We start from the raw sequence: 16023 nt of genomic DNA, 5'->3' as shown, positions 1-16023 counted from the left end.
ATTACATGTATTGAACTTTCTGAAATGCAGGACCAAGGTTGATTCCTCTTATTTCTCTGTGGTGCTCACTTCACTGTAAGATTGCCGTTCAGGACAGCCCTGTTCTGTGGACATGTGTGTGGTGGGGATGAGGGACTTAGGGAAACAGACTGTCATCAGCCATCAGGACCCCTGAGTCCACTAATCGTCCACAATCAAAGGAGTTTGAACAAATACTCTGCACACAAAGATAGCCAGAGTTTTACATTTAAGTTTAGCGGTACCAGTAGGTTCAGTTTATGTCATCTTCTAGTCACTGGGCCTTGAGTTTTACTTTCAATAATAAGGACTACCATGTGTTCAGTACTAACTTACTTGATATTAAACACCGTGTTAAATACCTTGCAAACATTACTTCATTTGATCCTGACAAACAACCATATAAGTACTATTCTTATCCAGATACCAAAAAATTAATGTCATGAAGACTTTTCATGAGATTTTAAACACATACGCACACATCTTTCTCTTTGTAACAATTCAGTAATCCTGGGAACAGTAAACAAGCAAAATCTACGCAGGATGCTTTACCAACGGTCCCACCTACAGGCAGGAGGATAAACCAGCTAGAAAATATTTTATTCATATTTCTTCCAGAAAGTCTCCATTTGGTTTTGAACTCAGTTTGTGTTATCATTTTCTCATTATTTTTTGTGTTAGTTTTCCTGAAAGCTAAAACAAAGCAAGAATGCGATGGGTGCACTAAAAATGTCAATGAAACCATTATGGTGTTAAAGCAAGAAGCAGGACTGGTTCCCAGGATTTTCTGTCTAATCCCCAGTGAGCCACAGACCTATTCCTGATAAACGTCAGAATAAACACACCAACAGAGACTCGTAAGGCTGTCTGACTTTACCACGCTTGTAGAATTTTATTTGAAAAGAGGTTTCTCCCCTTTTCAGGGCCCATATTGTTTATACATCAAGATCTCTCCAGTGAACCTTCACAACCACTACCATCAACTAAAATGTTTTCCTATTAGTGTTTTCAATGTTAATTAATATATTTAACAGGGCATTTACGGATATTTTTTGATCTACCATTGTTTAGATATTCACATTTATAATTACTCCTTGAAGGCTCACCTCAGAGCATCAGCCAATCCTAAGGAATTACCCAGGAACAATGAATATGTAATAATTTCGCCTTAAAGCTGGATAAGTTAGTATTGGGTAAGACTTCTGCTAGCTGCATAATTTGGAGGAGAAAATGAATACAGAAAGAAGTAACACATCCAGAGTCACCAAAAGAGCTAAGGCTCAAACATAGCACTGACACCAAAGCCCATGCCAGTGTGTTTTGCAAAAAAGTAGACTATGGACTGCTGGCATTACAATCACTAGGGATGCTTATTGCTGGGCCTCACCAAAGAACCCTGGAATTCAAATATCTCGAGGTAGATACCAGGCACCGGAGTTGTTATCAAGTGCCCCAGTGATTGTTAACATACATGGTACAGAGCCTCCTGATGCTGGAGAATTGCAGTGATCAAAGTGGGGAGCACGTTCAAAGGGAGCTCATCTGGCTCTAACATTTCTGCTCTCAACACTGGGCAACCACAGGGTTTCAATGATTACCCAGGTGGCCTCAGAATGTTCAAGAGGGGGTCAGAACAAGGACTTTCTGCTGTCTCTGGCCAAGTGGACATTGTCTGCACTGTTACCAGGTTCCAAAGAGAATTTGGCTTATGGGGGAGAAAAGGGGGAGGATGGAATAAAAAGAGAAAGTAAGTTTGATGATTTGATTGAGCAAAGTTCAAAAGCTCATTGTAAGGCCCAGCCTACCGTTGAGCAAAAAACAATGGGGCAAGAAAAAGATCAGAACTTGCCCCAGCCCTCAACTACTTTCCTCAGGCTTCAATGGAATGTTTCCATCTAATGATTAATTTCAGCATTTTCTGCTGCATAAATACTTAGCAATAACTTATTTTAAAAAAGAAAAAGAAAGAACTCCTTGATGAGGGTTAAATGTTTTTTTGCTAAGACAGTCTGTTCAGAAACTTCACAGCTGAAAATTCAGCTAACTGCATATCCCAACCAACCATATTCTATAGAAAACCCTAAGCCATGCAGATGAATACAGAATCCACAGCAGTGCTCAAGGCTACATGTATATTCATTTGAAAAGCACGCTTCCTCAAATCGGTGGACCATTATTCTGCTAGGTTTGCTTTTGGGTAATTGTAAGATGGATATGTTTTTCTTCCCCAGTCTCAGGAGGCCCAGGTGCTGAAGCAATTGGCAGAGAAGAGGGAACACGAGCGAGAAGTCCTTCAGAAGGCTTTGGAGGAAAACAACAACTTCAGCAAGATGGCGGAGGAAAAGCTGATCCTGAAAATGGAACAAATTAAGGAAAACCGTGAGGCTAATCTAGCTGCTATTATTGAACGTCTGCAGGAAAAGGTAATCACAACAGAGTCCTGAGCAGATGGATACATTCATATGCAACACAGCTGGGTGAACTCCCATAGACCTGAGTACCAGAGACTTAGTCAAAATTTGCTGCAGGTGTGAGGACAACTATCCCCCACCATGGGCAGGGTCCCACAGTGTAGCATTAACTTAGTGGGAGGTGCAACATGGTAGAGGAGTGGGAATCCAACATTAAAGCTAGAATTGTGTCAAATTTTCCAATGATGAATGGATTCAGGGGGGCTGATTAATGCTTTTTAAATGTATAAGACTTCTATACAAACCTTAAGAACCAATATATTGGAGAAATATTAAATTGGAAATATTAAAGTAAATGTTATATTAATATAAATATTAATATAAAATATAAATAACATTTAATTTTAATTTAATATTTAATTAAGTAATATATGATATTTGATCTAAATATTAAGTTAGGAAAATATTTACCAGAAAAGGCCAGGATATTTATGAACACTTCTAAGCCCATTCTTCCCATGCAGGAAAATCCACATGGCAAACTAGGGTAGAATAACATTATGTGAAACCCTAGCTAAGATTAGCCAATAGGGGGTGTTCATTTCATCAGGTTCTGATATCCTGGTGCCTTTTTTCTCAACAATCTGAACATATATTTGTTCCCATCATTCAGGATGAGCAGTGTTGGGTTCTTCTGAAAAATCCTCTCTCTTTTGTAGGCTCTCTGCCATCTATCTCCCGCCTATCCCCCGCAAAAACACTTTCTTTTGAGATTGTACAGTATAGCTATGAGCAGTTTAGCTTTGTCCATTTCTAGAAATTGGATTAAGCACTGAGAAATAGGATCTCTGAAAAAGATGCCTCAATCCAGTACTATTACACATTAGGCATTGGAAATGCAACGAGAAACAGGACTGTCCCTGTCCTCAGAGCACTGAGAGTTTTTAGTCCAATCAGCCTCCTGTTTTCTGAGTATTTCTTAGGAAGTTTCATGTCTTCTCTGGAGTTGGGCCATCTCATCTGAGGTTCAGGCGACCTCATCCTGAAGTTCTGATGATTCTTTGTTTTTATTCCCAGTCTCTGACTATAAATCTTAGGCTAGAACCAAAGGAAATCAGACGTAAAACCTTTTAAAAATATAATTTCATGGATATTTTCATCTGTGCTCTTGAAGAATTTTTGAAAGCATTGCTGGGAAAGGTATGTGGGCTGTGACGCAGCAGCAAGACACTGAGGCTGTAGAGGTGTGTGGACAAGTGTTGACTTGGGCAGGAGCCAGAATAGCCGCTGGATGCCTTAGCCAACACCTGAAAATTGGATTAAATGTTGATTGATAAGCTGGTGTTTCCATACACTCAGAATTATGTCATCATGTTTCACCCCAATGAGTCAGGTCAGGATTTGGAGGAGGCAACAGAATGTGGCTCTCTGCTGGTTACATATGGTAGTACTGTAACAAGTACTCTACTAAGATGCAGGAGATGCAGCAGTTTCACTTGCTAAAATTTACTCCCTGACCTTGAACCAGTCTTCCTCCATTTGCCCTCATTTGGCACTTCTCTAGAGCCTGAAGAGGTTCCTACTTGACCTGTACTGGTACCATGGCTAGCCCAGTATACTTGATGAGGCCTCTAGTATCCAGTGCAAGATTTATAACATTGGCAGTCCATGAGTATTTTTGTTTTTGAAATTGCACATATGCAAACACAGAGCATAGCCCTCTTGATAGCAATTGTAAAATAGTTCATGAAATTTGCATATTATGCAAATTTCCAGAAGTGCTGGCTTTTAATAGGCAATTTATTTTTCTCTGTGTGTTTTTTTTTTCTTCCCCCAGCCCACCCATGCTCCGTGCCTGTTTGCACTCTTTCCCACTCCCACCCAGATTTAGTCCCCTCCTCCCATACATACATACGTGCATACCTACATACAACTTTTCCTGGAAATAATAAACCTGTCAAGTGTTTAAAATTCCTGACATCAACCTGCAAAATCTTCATGGATAGGACCCAGCATCTGTATTTTTTTAAACTTTCCGTATGATTCCAATATGCAGCCAGGTTTGAGAACTAGTGGTTTGTAGCCTATTCTGATGTAAATCTCAGCTGGCAGTATTCTATCCCATGTCGAATGATGCCGCCCAGATAATTTCTAAGACAACGTTTTTCCTAGTATTCCATAGCTAGAGAGATGTTTTTCAAATCTAATAGGATCTTTGACCAGTGTTAGCCAAGATCTCTTTTATCTCCTCAATAAAGTGGAGGTACTTCTTAGGGGGTACCAAATTTACATTCATTTGATGTATTTTAAATAGGTTGATTTAGTACAAAATTGCTTACATACTGTGCATGTGTTTGTATGTATTAAACCTACTTTGTTTTTTCCTAAAATAGGACAAAGTAAGTTTTATATTATGATCAATATTTAGCCTTTTGTTTTAATGAAATTGCTCCTATAAGATTAGAAATTAAAAAGAGGGTTAATCATAAGAGTAATGCTTGAAATGCATAAATCTGCCAGTATAACATAAGCTATTCTGAAATCTGCCACATCAAAAGATGATTACTCCGGAAGCAACACCACTAATGAGTTAATCATTCAATGAGTATTTATTGAGTCCCTACTATGTGCTTAGGAAATGGAAGGGGATATAACATCAAAAGTTATTTACCAACCATCTCTTTCCCAGTGCAGACAACATAAAATCCAGTTATAATGTAGCACCAACAATTAGAGAATAGGACAACATGTAGTATGGTCCAATACAGACAATATATACAAAGACACTGAAGAACATCAGTGTACATAAATCCACATCAAGGCTACCACACTAAGTGCCTACCATTCTGACAGCCCTTACTGGCCTCTCAATTAAGCAAGAGATGTGATACAATTCCGTGCGAGCTTCTGCAGCAATCCGCCAACCACCCAGCCCTCGGTCCCTCTTCTCCTCAGCTAAGAGAATGGAGCATTTGAGCATACTCTCACCATGACGTCCCTGATGGTTTCCTCAGTGTCATTGGCTGATAAATTCCCAGAAACCCTTCGGAGCCCCAGCCATGTTAGCTCAAAGCCTTTAGCTAAAACTGAAAGCCCAAAGCCAAAGTAGCCCTGGCTGCACTTTAGAATCTCCTGGAGAGCTCTTTAAGAGATCCGGATTTAATTGTCTGGAGTGGGGCCCAGAAATTAGTATTATTTTTAAAGCTCACCAGTAGGCTCTAGTAATTATTTAGCCATAGTTGAGAACCACTGAGCTAAAGGCTTCTTAAATATGCTTTCCTACGTCATTATAAATTGTATTTAAGTATTTTTGATCTTTGTTCCGTAAGTGTTCTTTTTTCTTCCAAAGAAGAATGTTATACTCATTTTTTATTTCAATTTCCTGTTTCCATAGCACCTCATCTCAACACTCCAGACTATTATATAGAAAAGAATCAAATGTGGAGAAGGGTGTAGGAGAGGGGATGCCTATGCCACAAAGACCTGCATTAGGCTCATCTATTGATGTCACTCAGCTTGGGTGACATACATAGTCATACCCAAGACTCAAAAGTGCAGTCTGTGGATTATGACACATTGGTAAAGTTAAATATGTTCTTGTTCTTGGAGTGGTAAAATAAGTAGAAAGAGAGAGAAACAGAGAGAGAAGGAAAGGAGTTGGGGAAGGGGAGGTCAGAGAGAAACACCTGTTCTTGCAATGCAGAAGTGATTAAAGAGACACTTTCTTCCTCCCCTAACGTGTCCCTTTCTCCTCTACTGCACTCCACAGCACCCTGCAGAAAATTCCCCACCCGACCCTTTTAGTCAGGTAGGAGCTCCTTTATCAGGCCCGATGAGGACCTGCAGTGAGATAGTTAATTGTGAAAAATCAGTTATAGCAGGTATAATCAATTTAATAGTAATACATCCATTAACTAAACATATTTTCATGTCAAATATTTAAATGTAAATTATTGACCAATCTTTTGATGTAACCCAAGACCTCTTTGAAAAATGTATCCATTTATTGGGGTTCTGTGTCTTTTTTTTGTCTTGAGTTATTCACGCTATATCCCATTAGCTATGATTTACAGTTTCAATCTCTTCAAAATTGAATGAAGATCAAAGACACCTGCAAAATCATCTGGATAAAGAATTTTTACAATTTTTCCCTAGCTTTTGTAGTTGATTCACCTACTATCTAATAAATACTTCACTCTCTCAAGTATTTCCAAAGCTTTTTCTCCACCCTCACAGTTTTCCATTAATGCCATATTTAATTAAATTACATAGTTAAATTTTTCAAATGCAAATAGCTAAACAGGTGTGGAAATACCACTGACTGAATCAAGCATATAATTTAACCAACGATAGGAAAAGTATGTGGAGCTACAGCTCGGCACGCAGGAGCTGTCACACAGTAGGATGTGTGGAGGGAGTAGGGAGCAACAAGCCGGCGAGTCATTGAGGAGGATTTCTGCTGAACCTTGTCGAATTCTTCACTTAATCCAGATTGTATCACATCTTCTTGATTTTGTAATTCTACTGCATCATCCACTAGTCACTGCCAAGAATGCCCAGCTCATAATACCGTAACAAATACCAAAGCAGCTTTCCGGTGTTCAGGAGTGAGAGGAGGAAGTAACCCAGGCAATCCTGACAACTACTTGACCCTATCCAACCATGAAGTACAAGACTTAGGACATAAAAGAAATCATTTCACTATAACCAATAATGTCACGTATAATAATCTAGGAAATGTCAAATGAAAATATTACAGCCATAATTTTAGTGACAATAGCATCACATAATATAATATAGCTTAAAAAATAATTTTTCTTAAGAAATTAAGATTCTGTGATTCTTTTCCTAAGAGGTGATTTGGACAATATATAACCCTTTATGTATATATTTCAACCATTATCAACCGATACGTACTGAATTCTTTTCCTCTGAGTTTTATTTGTTTTCTTGTCATTCTGATTCACAGATGTCATTTGTTGGTTTTGGGGGGATTTTTTTGGTAGACGTTGTGGGGTTTTTTTTAATACTCCCTTCTGTATATAATAGATCTAAACCATCATCGACAATCTAAAGCAATTAGCGAAAAGGTGGACACAGTGCCATCTCCATTTTACACAGATGTCATTTGTGTAACCATTTACTATTGAACATACCTGATGAATGAAAAGTAAAATAGGAAATGGGTTTAAAAGTAGCCTTTATTGATTGTTTGCTATAAGCCAGGCATTTTCTGCATGTACAATCACATTTAATCCAAACAGTAACCCTGAAAGGAAATACTGTTATCATCCCCATTTCACATCTGTAGAACCTGATCCTTACAGAGCTGAAGCCCTTTGGCCAAGATCACAAAGCTCAGTAGACCACAGAGTCTAGATCTGAATGCAAGTCTCTTTCACTCCAAACTTTTAGACTAAGCTAAAGCTGCTACTGGTTGTTTCTCAGTCATCAAACACTGCGCAATAAACAGGCTTGGCAACAGCATTGAAAGTTCACACTCCATGGATGCCCATGACCTCATGATCACTGTCATCTTGATTCATGAAAATATGCTCTCTTGGCTGTCACAGCTCACTCCTGACCCCTCTTGTGTATTGCAAGTGCAGAGTCATTACTCAAAAGAAGGATTCCTGATGATATTGACCTCATCTTGCATTTAAATAGATGCATATAACAGAATTTCATAAATGGAATTGATACCCTAGGGCATCTATTCCAAGACCCTTTTTTATATTTGATATCTAGTAAAGTTAAAGGGACTTCAAGAGATAAAGAAAAAAAAAAAGACCTGATCTTTCTTAATTTCCAGTAGAGAAATTTTTCTACTAAATCACGATTTCTTAGAGGACCAGAATTTTTCCTAAGATTGCCTTTCATATATTTTTTTGCATATATGAAAGGCATAGTTGCATACAATACTAAAACACCAGTTATGTTTCCCTCATATTGATGGGAGGAAGGGGATAAATTGCAGAGAACACTGTAAATTTAAATATGTTTGGGCCTCTGACAGCACCTAGCAAATATCAGAAGCTCAATAATGAAATAAATACTATCAAAGAGTCTTCTTGATGAGCTTTCTCTGAGTATCTGCCTTAGGAACCTCTGGACTCAAGGTCCTCTGATAATTGCAAACAGTTTACTGATCAGAAAATCAAACTAGGTTGAAAATTACATGCTTCCTGCATGTCTGCCTTTGGTTCTCCCACATTTTGATATAAAGTCCCATTAACATTTCATGAGTAGATATTTGATCATTTAAATGTAAAGTGTTCAAGTAATAGATTGACAAAAATGCCTGAAAATCAACAATATTTTTTCGGAAGCTCAAAGAATTTATTTAAATTTCCCTTTTTTTTTAAATATTTTCTCAAGCTCACAAATTATATTTGTTCTTTCCAATGGCAAAATTCATTTCTTTATTACTAATTTTAAGTTTAATAAGTGTACTCCAAAATAGCCTAATAATGCTAATTATAATGTTTCCTGTTACTTTGTAAATTTGGGCTTATATGAATCTTTACACTTGAGGCTTTGTTTTCTTCCAGCATAGGGATGGTCTGGGCTTTTTCTCAATTTTCGCCAGAACTCAGCTCTCACTAATTAGTTTCTTCCTGAATGAGAAAAAGATTTTGCTTCATCTTTTTCCTCATAATAGCAGAACAGAAAGAAGAGTCAGCTGCATCCATGCTAATTTCCCCTGTGACATTTCCAAACAGGACTTGATTTCTCTATACATGCTTTTTTCCTCCTCTTCATGGTTTTTGAACATATACAAAGGCTCATTTAAACCAATTAAATAAAATTGGTTTTAATCTCTTTCTCTAGAGTCAACTTCCTGCTTACTCCAATTTTGTATTTTTGAAGGAAGTGTAGGGTGGTCTGTGCCTTTTTCTCCCAAAAACTACACTTGAAAAGACATATTTTTCAGGCCTGTAGTCTCAGCACTTTGGGTGGCCGAGGTAGGAGGATTGCTTGAGGCAAGGAGTTCAAGATCAGCCTGGGCAAGGTAGCAAGACTCCATCTCTACAATTAAAAATAAAAATTAAAAGATGAGCCAAGCGTGGTGGCTCATGCCTGTAGTTCCAGCTAATCAGGAGGCTGAGGCAGGAGGATCACTTGAGCTCAGGAGTTCGAGGCTGCAGTGAGCTATCATCGTGCCACTGCACTCCAACCTGGCTGACAGAGTGAGACTATGTCTCAAAAAAAAAAAAAAAAAAAAGAGAGATAGAGAGACTTTTCCCATATAACTATAAAATTTTTATTAAGATTATGATTAAGAGGGTGGGCTGTAGAGCCAGGTCTCCTGGGTTTAAATCCTTCCTAGCTTTCTAGGTATTAGTTAAGTGAACTTGGGAAAATTATGCTTTCCATGTCTTGGTTTCTTCATCTATGAAATGGAGATGATAATAGAGCCTCCACCATAGGATTGTTGTGAGGATTAAGGGAATTAATATAGGCAAAATCTGTACTGATGCAGGCCTGGTACATATTAAATGCCTAATAAATGCTCAGTTTTATAATATAAAGAATGCTGTAAGCATAGGCTCCTTAAGATTAATAGACTTTAATGATAAGATTTACTTTCTAGCTGGTCAAGGTCATTGCCGCTGAACTAAAGGAATCTATACAGCCTCAAGAAATTTCTGGAGCTTCGGGTGGGAGCGGGGAGGCAATATAAACAATATTCTAAATACAAAAATAAATACTACTACTAATAATTAGCATCTTGAAATTTCAATTTAACAAACATTAATTTAGCACCTGTGGTGTGCAAGACAATGTGATTGTAGTCATCTGATGTAGAACCATGTACTAAAAAATATTGGACCCACCTTTCTTCCATCAGTTCCCACCTCAGGAAGTTCAGTTCCCAACCTAAGGCTAGTGCCTTGGTTTCTCATATAAATAAACATCCACCAATCCCATGCTACCTGCAAAGCACTCTGCTAGGCCCTGCAAGTGGAACAAAAATGAGAAAACACAGTCCAGGCCTTCAGTAAGCTTATAGTCAAGTATAGCAGATGAGACAAGAACAGAAATGCTCGTAATACAAGTTAGAGTAAAATGACTTCTACCTAAAAGGAAAGATTTATGCAGGTGTTGAAATGGAAAATGGATTACTTTCATTTGCAATCTCATAAAAATCCTTGTGGAGAAAAAGGCACAGGGCTTAAAGAGTAAGTTTACAATCCTGGCCAGAGAAGATAAAAGATTAGGATCTCAATTATTGAAAATTGCATGAAAAGGCAATTCCATTAAACTGAAATACCAAGTGTGTGTAGGAAAAGACTGGAAAAGTCATTTGGACTCCAGTTAGGAAGGACCTTGACGAAGAGATCCAGAGCTTAGGAAGCAGTACAAAAAGTCTTCTTCCTGGATCTAACACCCCCACAATGTCCATCAGCAATCATAAAATCAGGCACCATTAAAAATGATGAGGAAATCAACAATGTGATATTTTATTGCTATTATCCAGATTTATACAGTAGTCCTAATATTCAACATTCTCTTAATCATACGACTTTTTCATCATAGTTTTAAACAAAAACAGGTTAAATATATTTGTAAAGGCACTGTAAGTCTTGTAAGATCTTCTCTAATGTGACATTTCCTGGGGCCCTTGTTTTTCTCTCCTGTGAAATGAAAAAAATTCCTAAACGTAGACACCAAACTGGATTATTTCCAGTCAAGCGCATGGTATGCAAAGGATCAGACAGGCCATCCTAGTTCTCTGTGGACCAGACAACATGGCTGTGTGACATTTCTTCTCCCTTCGGTGTTTTTTAGGAGAGGCATGCTGCGGAGGTGCGCAGGAACAAGGAACTCCAGGTTGAACTGTCTGGCTGAAGCGATGAGGGTCTGGCACGCCCCACCAATAGTAAATCCCCCTGCCTATATTATAATGGATCATGCGATATCAGGATGGGGAATGTATGACATGGTTTAAAAAGAACTCATTATAAAAAACAAAAAAAAACAGAATCAAAAATTTTAAAAAATCAATGCGGTCTCTTTGCAGAATGTTTTGCTTGATGTTTAAAAAATACCTTGGATCTTATTTTGTAAATACTTACATTTTTGTTAAAAAATACAAGTATTGCATTATGCAAGTTATTTCATAATCTTACATGTCCTGTAACAGGCTTTTGATGTTGTGTCTTTCCACTCAAATGGATTTGCTAGGTCTGTTCTTTTTGAAGCTCCCCATGTCTAATTCCATTCCAACAGAAACACGAGGTCAGTAGACAGTCTATGGTGCTAGAAACCCACCATTGCCTAATGACCTAGAAGGATGGCTGTGTAATCTCTGAGCTTGACTAAGACCATACCTAGATCACACAGGTATTATGACTCCACATGAACCTCCACATTTGTTCGCTCATAATCTACTTACTGCCTAGAAACTATAAAACCAGGCTAAGAAAAACCACCAGTCATAGCATTTACTTCTGCTTCTACTGGATTATGTGCTACAAATGTGCTTTTGGCTTTAAAAAGGGATGGATGAGAAGACAGATCTGAGATCAATCTGGGTAGAAGCAAAAAGTTGAACCTTGTAAAAGTGCTGAACACACATCCAAATCCACATGGTTCAAGCAGCCATGAAATCGCTCTTCATAAAGTGGGCTTAATTCTCTAGTTTAAGTTCTTTTGATGGAATGAATTAATTAATGTGTCAGGTGGCTTATTTGTGGATGCTATGATTGATGATGTTCATTTTAAGCTCTTACCTATAGTACAAGTACATGATGCTACTGAATATTTTTCCACTTGGAAACTGTGAGCTGGTTGTTGCATTAAAACACATACACAAACAAAATCGAAACACTGCGGACTTTCACGCAAGCTGGTCTTTCTTCCCCAGTGTGAGGCAATCCTGCCTAGTAAAAAAAATAAATAAATTACTCCATCTGTGAAGCTGATGCAAGTTAAGGGGGCGAGGCAGGGCATTTGTGCCAACCGAGAATCACCAGATACCCACCATAAGTACCTAGCGCAGTTTTGAAGTCGTTTCTCCCCAACTCCCAACTCCTGAAGGTTGCTGCCTGCATATTTACTCTTCATTAGTGCTATTTTCCTGTATGTCATTGTGAGCAAGCTGTGATTAATAAAGAATTGGAGTTCTGTGAACTAATAAAGGTTTGGTCTGTTCTCTTGCCCCTTCTGGTCTCCAGCCCTGGAGTTCGGCTTTTTTTAAAAGGGCGGCCATCGAATGAGACAATCGCACAAGCAGAGGTAATAATTAGAGTTTGAAGGAAACCAGTGCCCTGCTGATTCACTTCCCTTCTGGAGCAGTAGGTTGCATCTCTTTTCTCTCACCCTCTGACAGGCCAGCACAGTGGGGGAGGTCTTCAATCTGTTCCTCTTAAAAATATACAGGACCGAAGGAGATACCAAAGATTCAGACTGATAACTCTGGGGAAGGGAGCCCCTTTCAAAACAGTGGAAGGTTCTTGGCACCGTCTCAAGTTCCCCCATGTGGCCCACAGGACACCTCCCCCAGCCTAGGCCGTCTGTTAAAATGTAATTCCCGGCCGTACTGCTGAATTCTGTGCTGCCAATAAACATACTGCACACATGGACACAGCAGGGTCCTGTCAGTGACCCAGATGGTCCTCACAGGACCAAAGGAACCACATCCAGTTTTAGCAGAAAATCATAAATAGCTGAAATCACACAGATCTGTGAATCAGTAAACTGGGCTGTAGTCCTTAGGGGCACGAGCAAGCCAAGTTTAGGGTGGAGGCCACCTGGTCCCTGTCTTGAATGTCCTTTAATATTTGTGGGAATATATGATACACGTGCTTAATGCAATACACATGAGCTTCTGAATAGCATGAAATAAGCCGAATTTTCACACTGGTTTTATATAACTTAGTTTGGAAACATTACCTGTATGACTTTCACTGGGCCAGACCCTGTGAGAAAAGCCCTAGAAACAGGAACCTGAATGACCACAGGAAGCTCACAGTCTAGTAGCTTATTTTGGCCCAAAAGCAGCAAGCAGGATATGTTGGTCAGTCCATGCAGCATATTGAGGGGAAGCGGATAATTTCTACGAAGCTTTCTGAAATATTAGAAATAGTTGGCAATTCCCTCGTACTACTTTGCGGGTCCCTAAACTGAAACTGCTGATGGTTCCAGCTGCCTGATGGCAGAGAGAGGTGCACGATTGCTCCAGGCCACGATGTCCTCTTCTCATGACTTCGCTGCCTAGTCATAGCTCATCGCGGACATCTCCAAGTCTCAGCAAACTGGTGACGGGGGAAGTTATTTATGGAGCTTCCTTAGACTAGTAGTCCTCAAATTTTATTGTGTTTCAGAGTTGTCCAGAAGGCTTATTAAACACAGATTGGTCAGTCCCACCTCCGGAGTTTTTGATTCCTGAGGTCTGTGTAGAAGCCTAAAAATGTGTAGTTCTAACACATTCCCAGGTGATGCCAGTACGGTGTGTCTGCAGCCCTCACTTGAGAAGTGCCGCTCTAAACAACGAAACAGATCCAGGTGCAGGGGACTCTTGGTGGCTGCCACACCGAGGGCATCTGTTTCCATCCGGGCATGTTCCATTGGGGGCAGGATGTGAAAAGAAACCTGTTTACTCTGATTCAAAAAAGCAGAGGTGGGATGCAAAGGAATCCAAGAACAAACAAAATCAACAATGACACTTCGCAGGATAATAAAACAATGGAAGGAAAAATGCACCTAGGGGCTGGGGTGAGGTCAGGGAACACACGACTCATCATCTCTCAGTGGGATTAAATGATCTGAAGATGCTCCTGACCCTTTAATAGATTAACTAAGGCCTCTGTGCAGAGGTTTGCCGTTTCGTGAATTATCCACAGTTTGGTAGCCTGGTTGCACTCACAGTTTTGGGGGGATTTTTTTGGTTTTTGTTTTTTGTTCTCTTGTGTTTTGCAGAGTCTTGGTTTCCTCATTACTGTGTTTAAATTGTATAAATTTCTTTCTATGAATTTTCACAAAATTCCATTGATTTGATGATTCACTCTCATCTCCTGTCCCTTCTACACCAAAATGTGTGGAACAACCGAACGTGGCAAAGGCCGTTCTCTCTGGTGAGAGTCCGCCTTCGGGCTCCTCATCCGCTTTCACAGCACTTGAGAGGAGAAGACAAAGATAAAAACGTACTGATCGACGTGTTCTGTCCCAGCCACCCTCCTCCTACTGAGGCGAGGATGAGAAGGGGGAGACATGGCTCTGTGGCTTTAGCATCCAAATAATCGATCACCTCTCTGATCCCGGCGCGGACTAGGCAATTTCCTTGACTTCTAATCAGGCCATTTGCCAAAAATGCTCAGGCAAACACAGAGCCCACAGCAAATCTAAGGTCCCCGAGCCCCACCAAGTTACCTCCGTCATCTTGGATTCCTCGCTGTCCCCCACCACACATCTCCAATTGATCATCTAGTAGCGTCCCTTTGACTCCACATGGTCCCTCAGTTCTGCTTCTGTTCTACTTCAAGAACCACTGCCCAGCTTGGGCCTAGGAGACACCTGCAACAGCCTCCCAACTAGCCTCCTTCGCGCCCATCTGCAGCCTCCTCTACACACTGATCGAGTGTCTCCGGTACTCTACTGCCCCCTGCCCGCTATCTGCAGAATGAATCTGCACACCTCTGGTGACACTGAAGTGCCCACCTGTCTCTTTTCTCAAGAACACTGCCCTCGGCCGGGTGCTGTGGCTCATGCCTGTAATCCTAGCACTCTGGGAGGCCGAGGCGGGCGGATTGTTTGAGCTCAGGAGTTCAAAACCAGCCTGAGCAAGAGTGAGACCCCGTCTCTACTAAAAATAGAAAGAAATTAATCGGACAACTAAAAATATATAGAAAAAATTAGCCGGGCATGGTGGCACGTGCCTGTAGTCCCAGCTACCGGGAGGCTGAGGCAGGAGGATCGCTTGAGCCCAGGAGTTTGAGGTTGCTGTGAGCGAGGATGACGCCACGGCACTCTAGCCCGGGCAACACAGGGAGACTCTGTCTCCGGGAAAAAAAAAAAAAAAAAAAAGAACACTGCTCTCCTTCGACCCCCAACTATTCAATCTGGCATGCCAGTGACATGACGTTTCAGGCCCCCATGCACATCTGTACTCTCTGAATAGAATTATCTTCACTGCAATATAAGTCAGGAGAGGCTAGGTCAGGCTATGATAAAAAAAAAAAAAATCTTAGTAAATTAAAATCACAAAGGTTTATTTTCTGCTCCTCTTACATATCCAACAGGGGTCACTGTGGACTCTGTCATTCCTCGCTCTGGGGCCAAAGGCGATAGAGCTGCCTCTATCTAGAACATTGCTGGTGACTGAGGAAGAGGGAAAGTGCAAGTATGACAAATTACGCACTGCCTCTCTTCACACTTCTGCTCAGAAGTAGCACATGTCACAGTTCATTGGCCAAAGCAAGGCAAAGCCATTTAACTCTTACATGGGCAGGAAAGTGCAATCTTGTCATAGGCTCAGAACGAGGAAAGCCAGAAATATTTGGTGAGCCACCCAATGACTGCCACCCTGCTAGTCACCAAATATTCAGCTTACTCTCCTTCCTCTGTGTAAAGACACTGTCCCCAAGATAAA

General features: G+C 40.2%; 1 protein-coding gene across 1 annotated transcript in view; it reads left to right on the top strand.

Moving 5' to 3' along the window:
- The window catches only part of STMN2 (stathmin 2), a 51634-nt gene extending 39064 nt beyond the window's left edge, over nt 1-12570 (top strand). Inside the window, exons 4-5 of the mRNA XM_012663154.1 lie at nt 2250-2441; nt 11223-12570. Coding sequence (XP_012518608.1) covers nt 2250-2441; nt 11223-11282 — 252 coding nt within the window. The 3' untranslated portion in view covers nt 11283-12570. The remainder of the gene's footprint in view (nt 1-2249; nt 2442-11222) is intronic.
- Nucleotides 12571-16023: the final 3453 nt, after the last annotated feature.

The sequence above is a fragment of the Propithecus coquereli genome, unplaced genomic scaffold (assembly GCF_000956105.1).
Source record: "Propithecus coquereli isolate 6110/MARCELLA unplaced genomic scaffold, Pcoq_1.0 Scaffold8, whole genome shotgun sequence".
Lineage (NCBI taxonomy): Eukaryota > Metazoa > Chordata > Mammalia > Primates > Indriidae > Propithecus > Propithecus coquereli.
The sequence above is the reverse complement of the archived record's forward strand: the minus strand, read 5'-3'. Positions and strand labels throughout refer to the sequence as shown.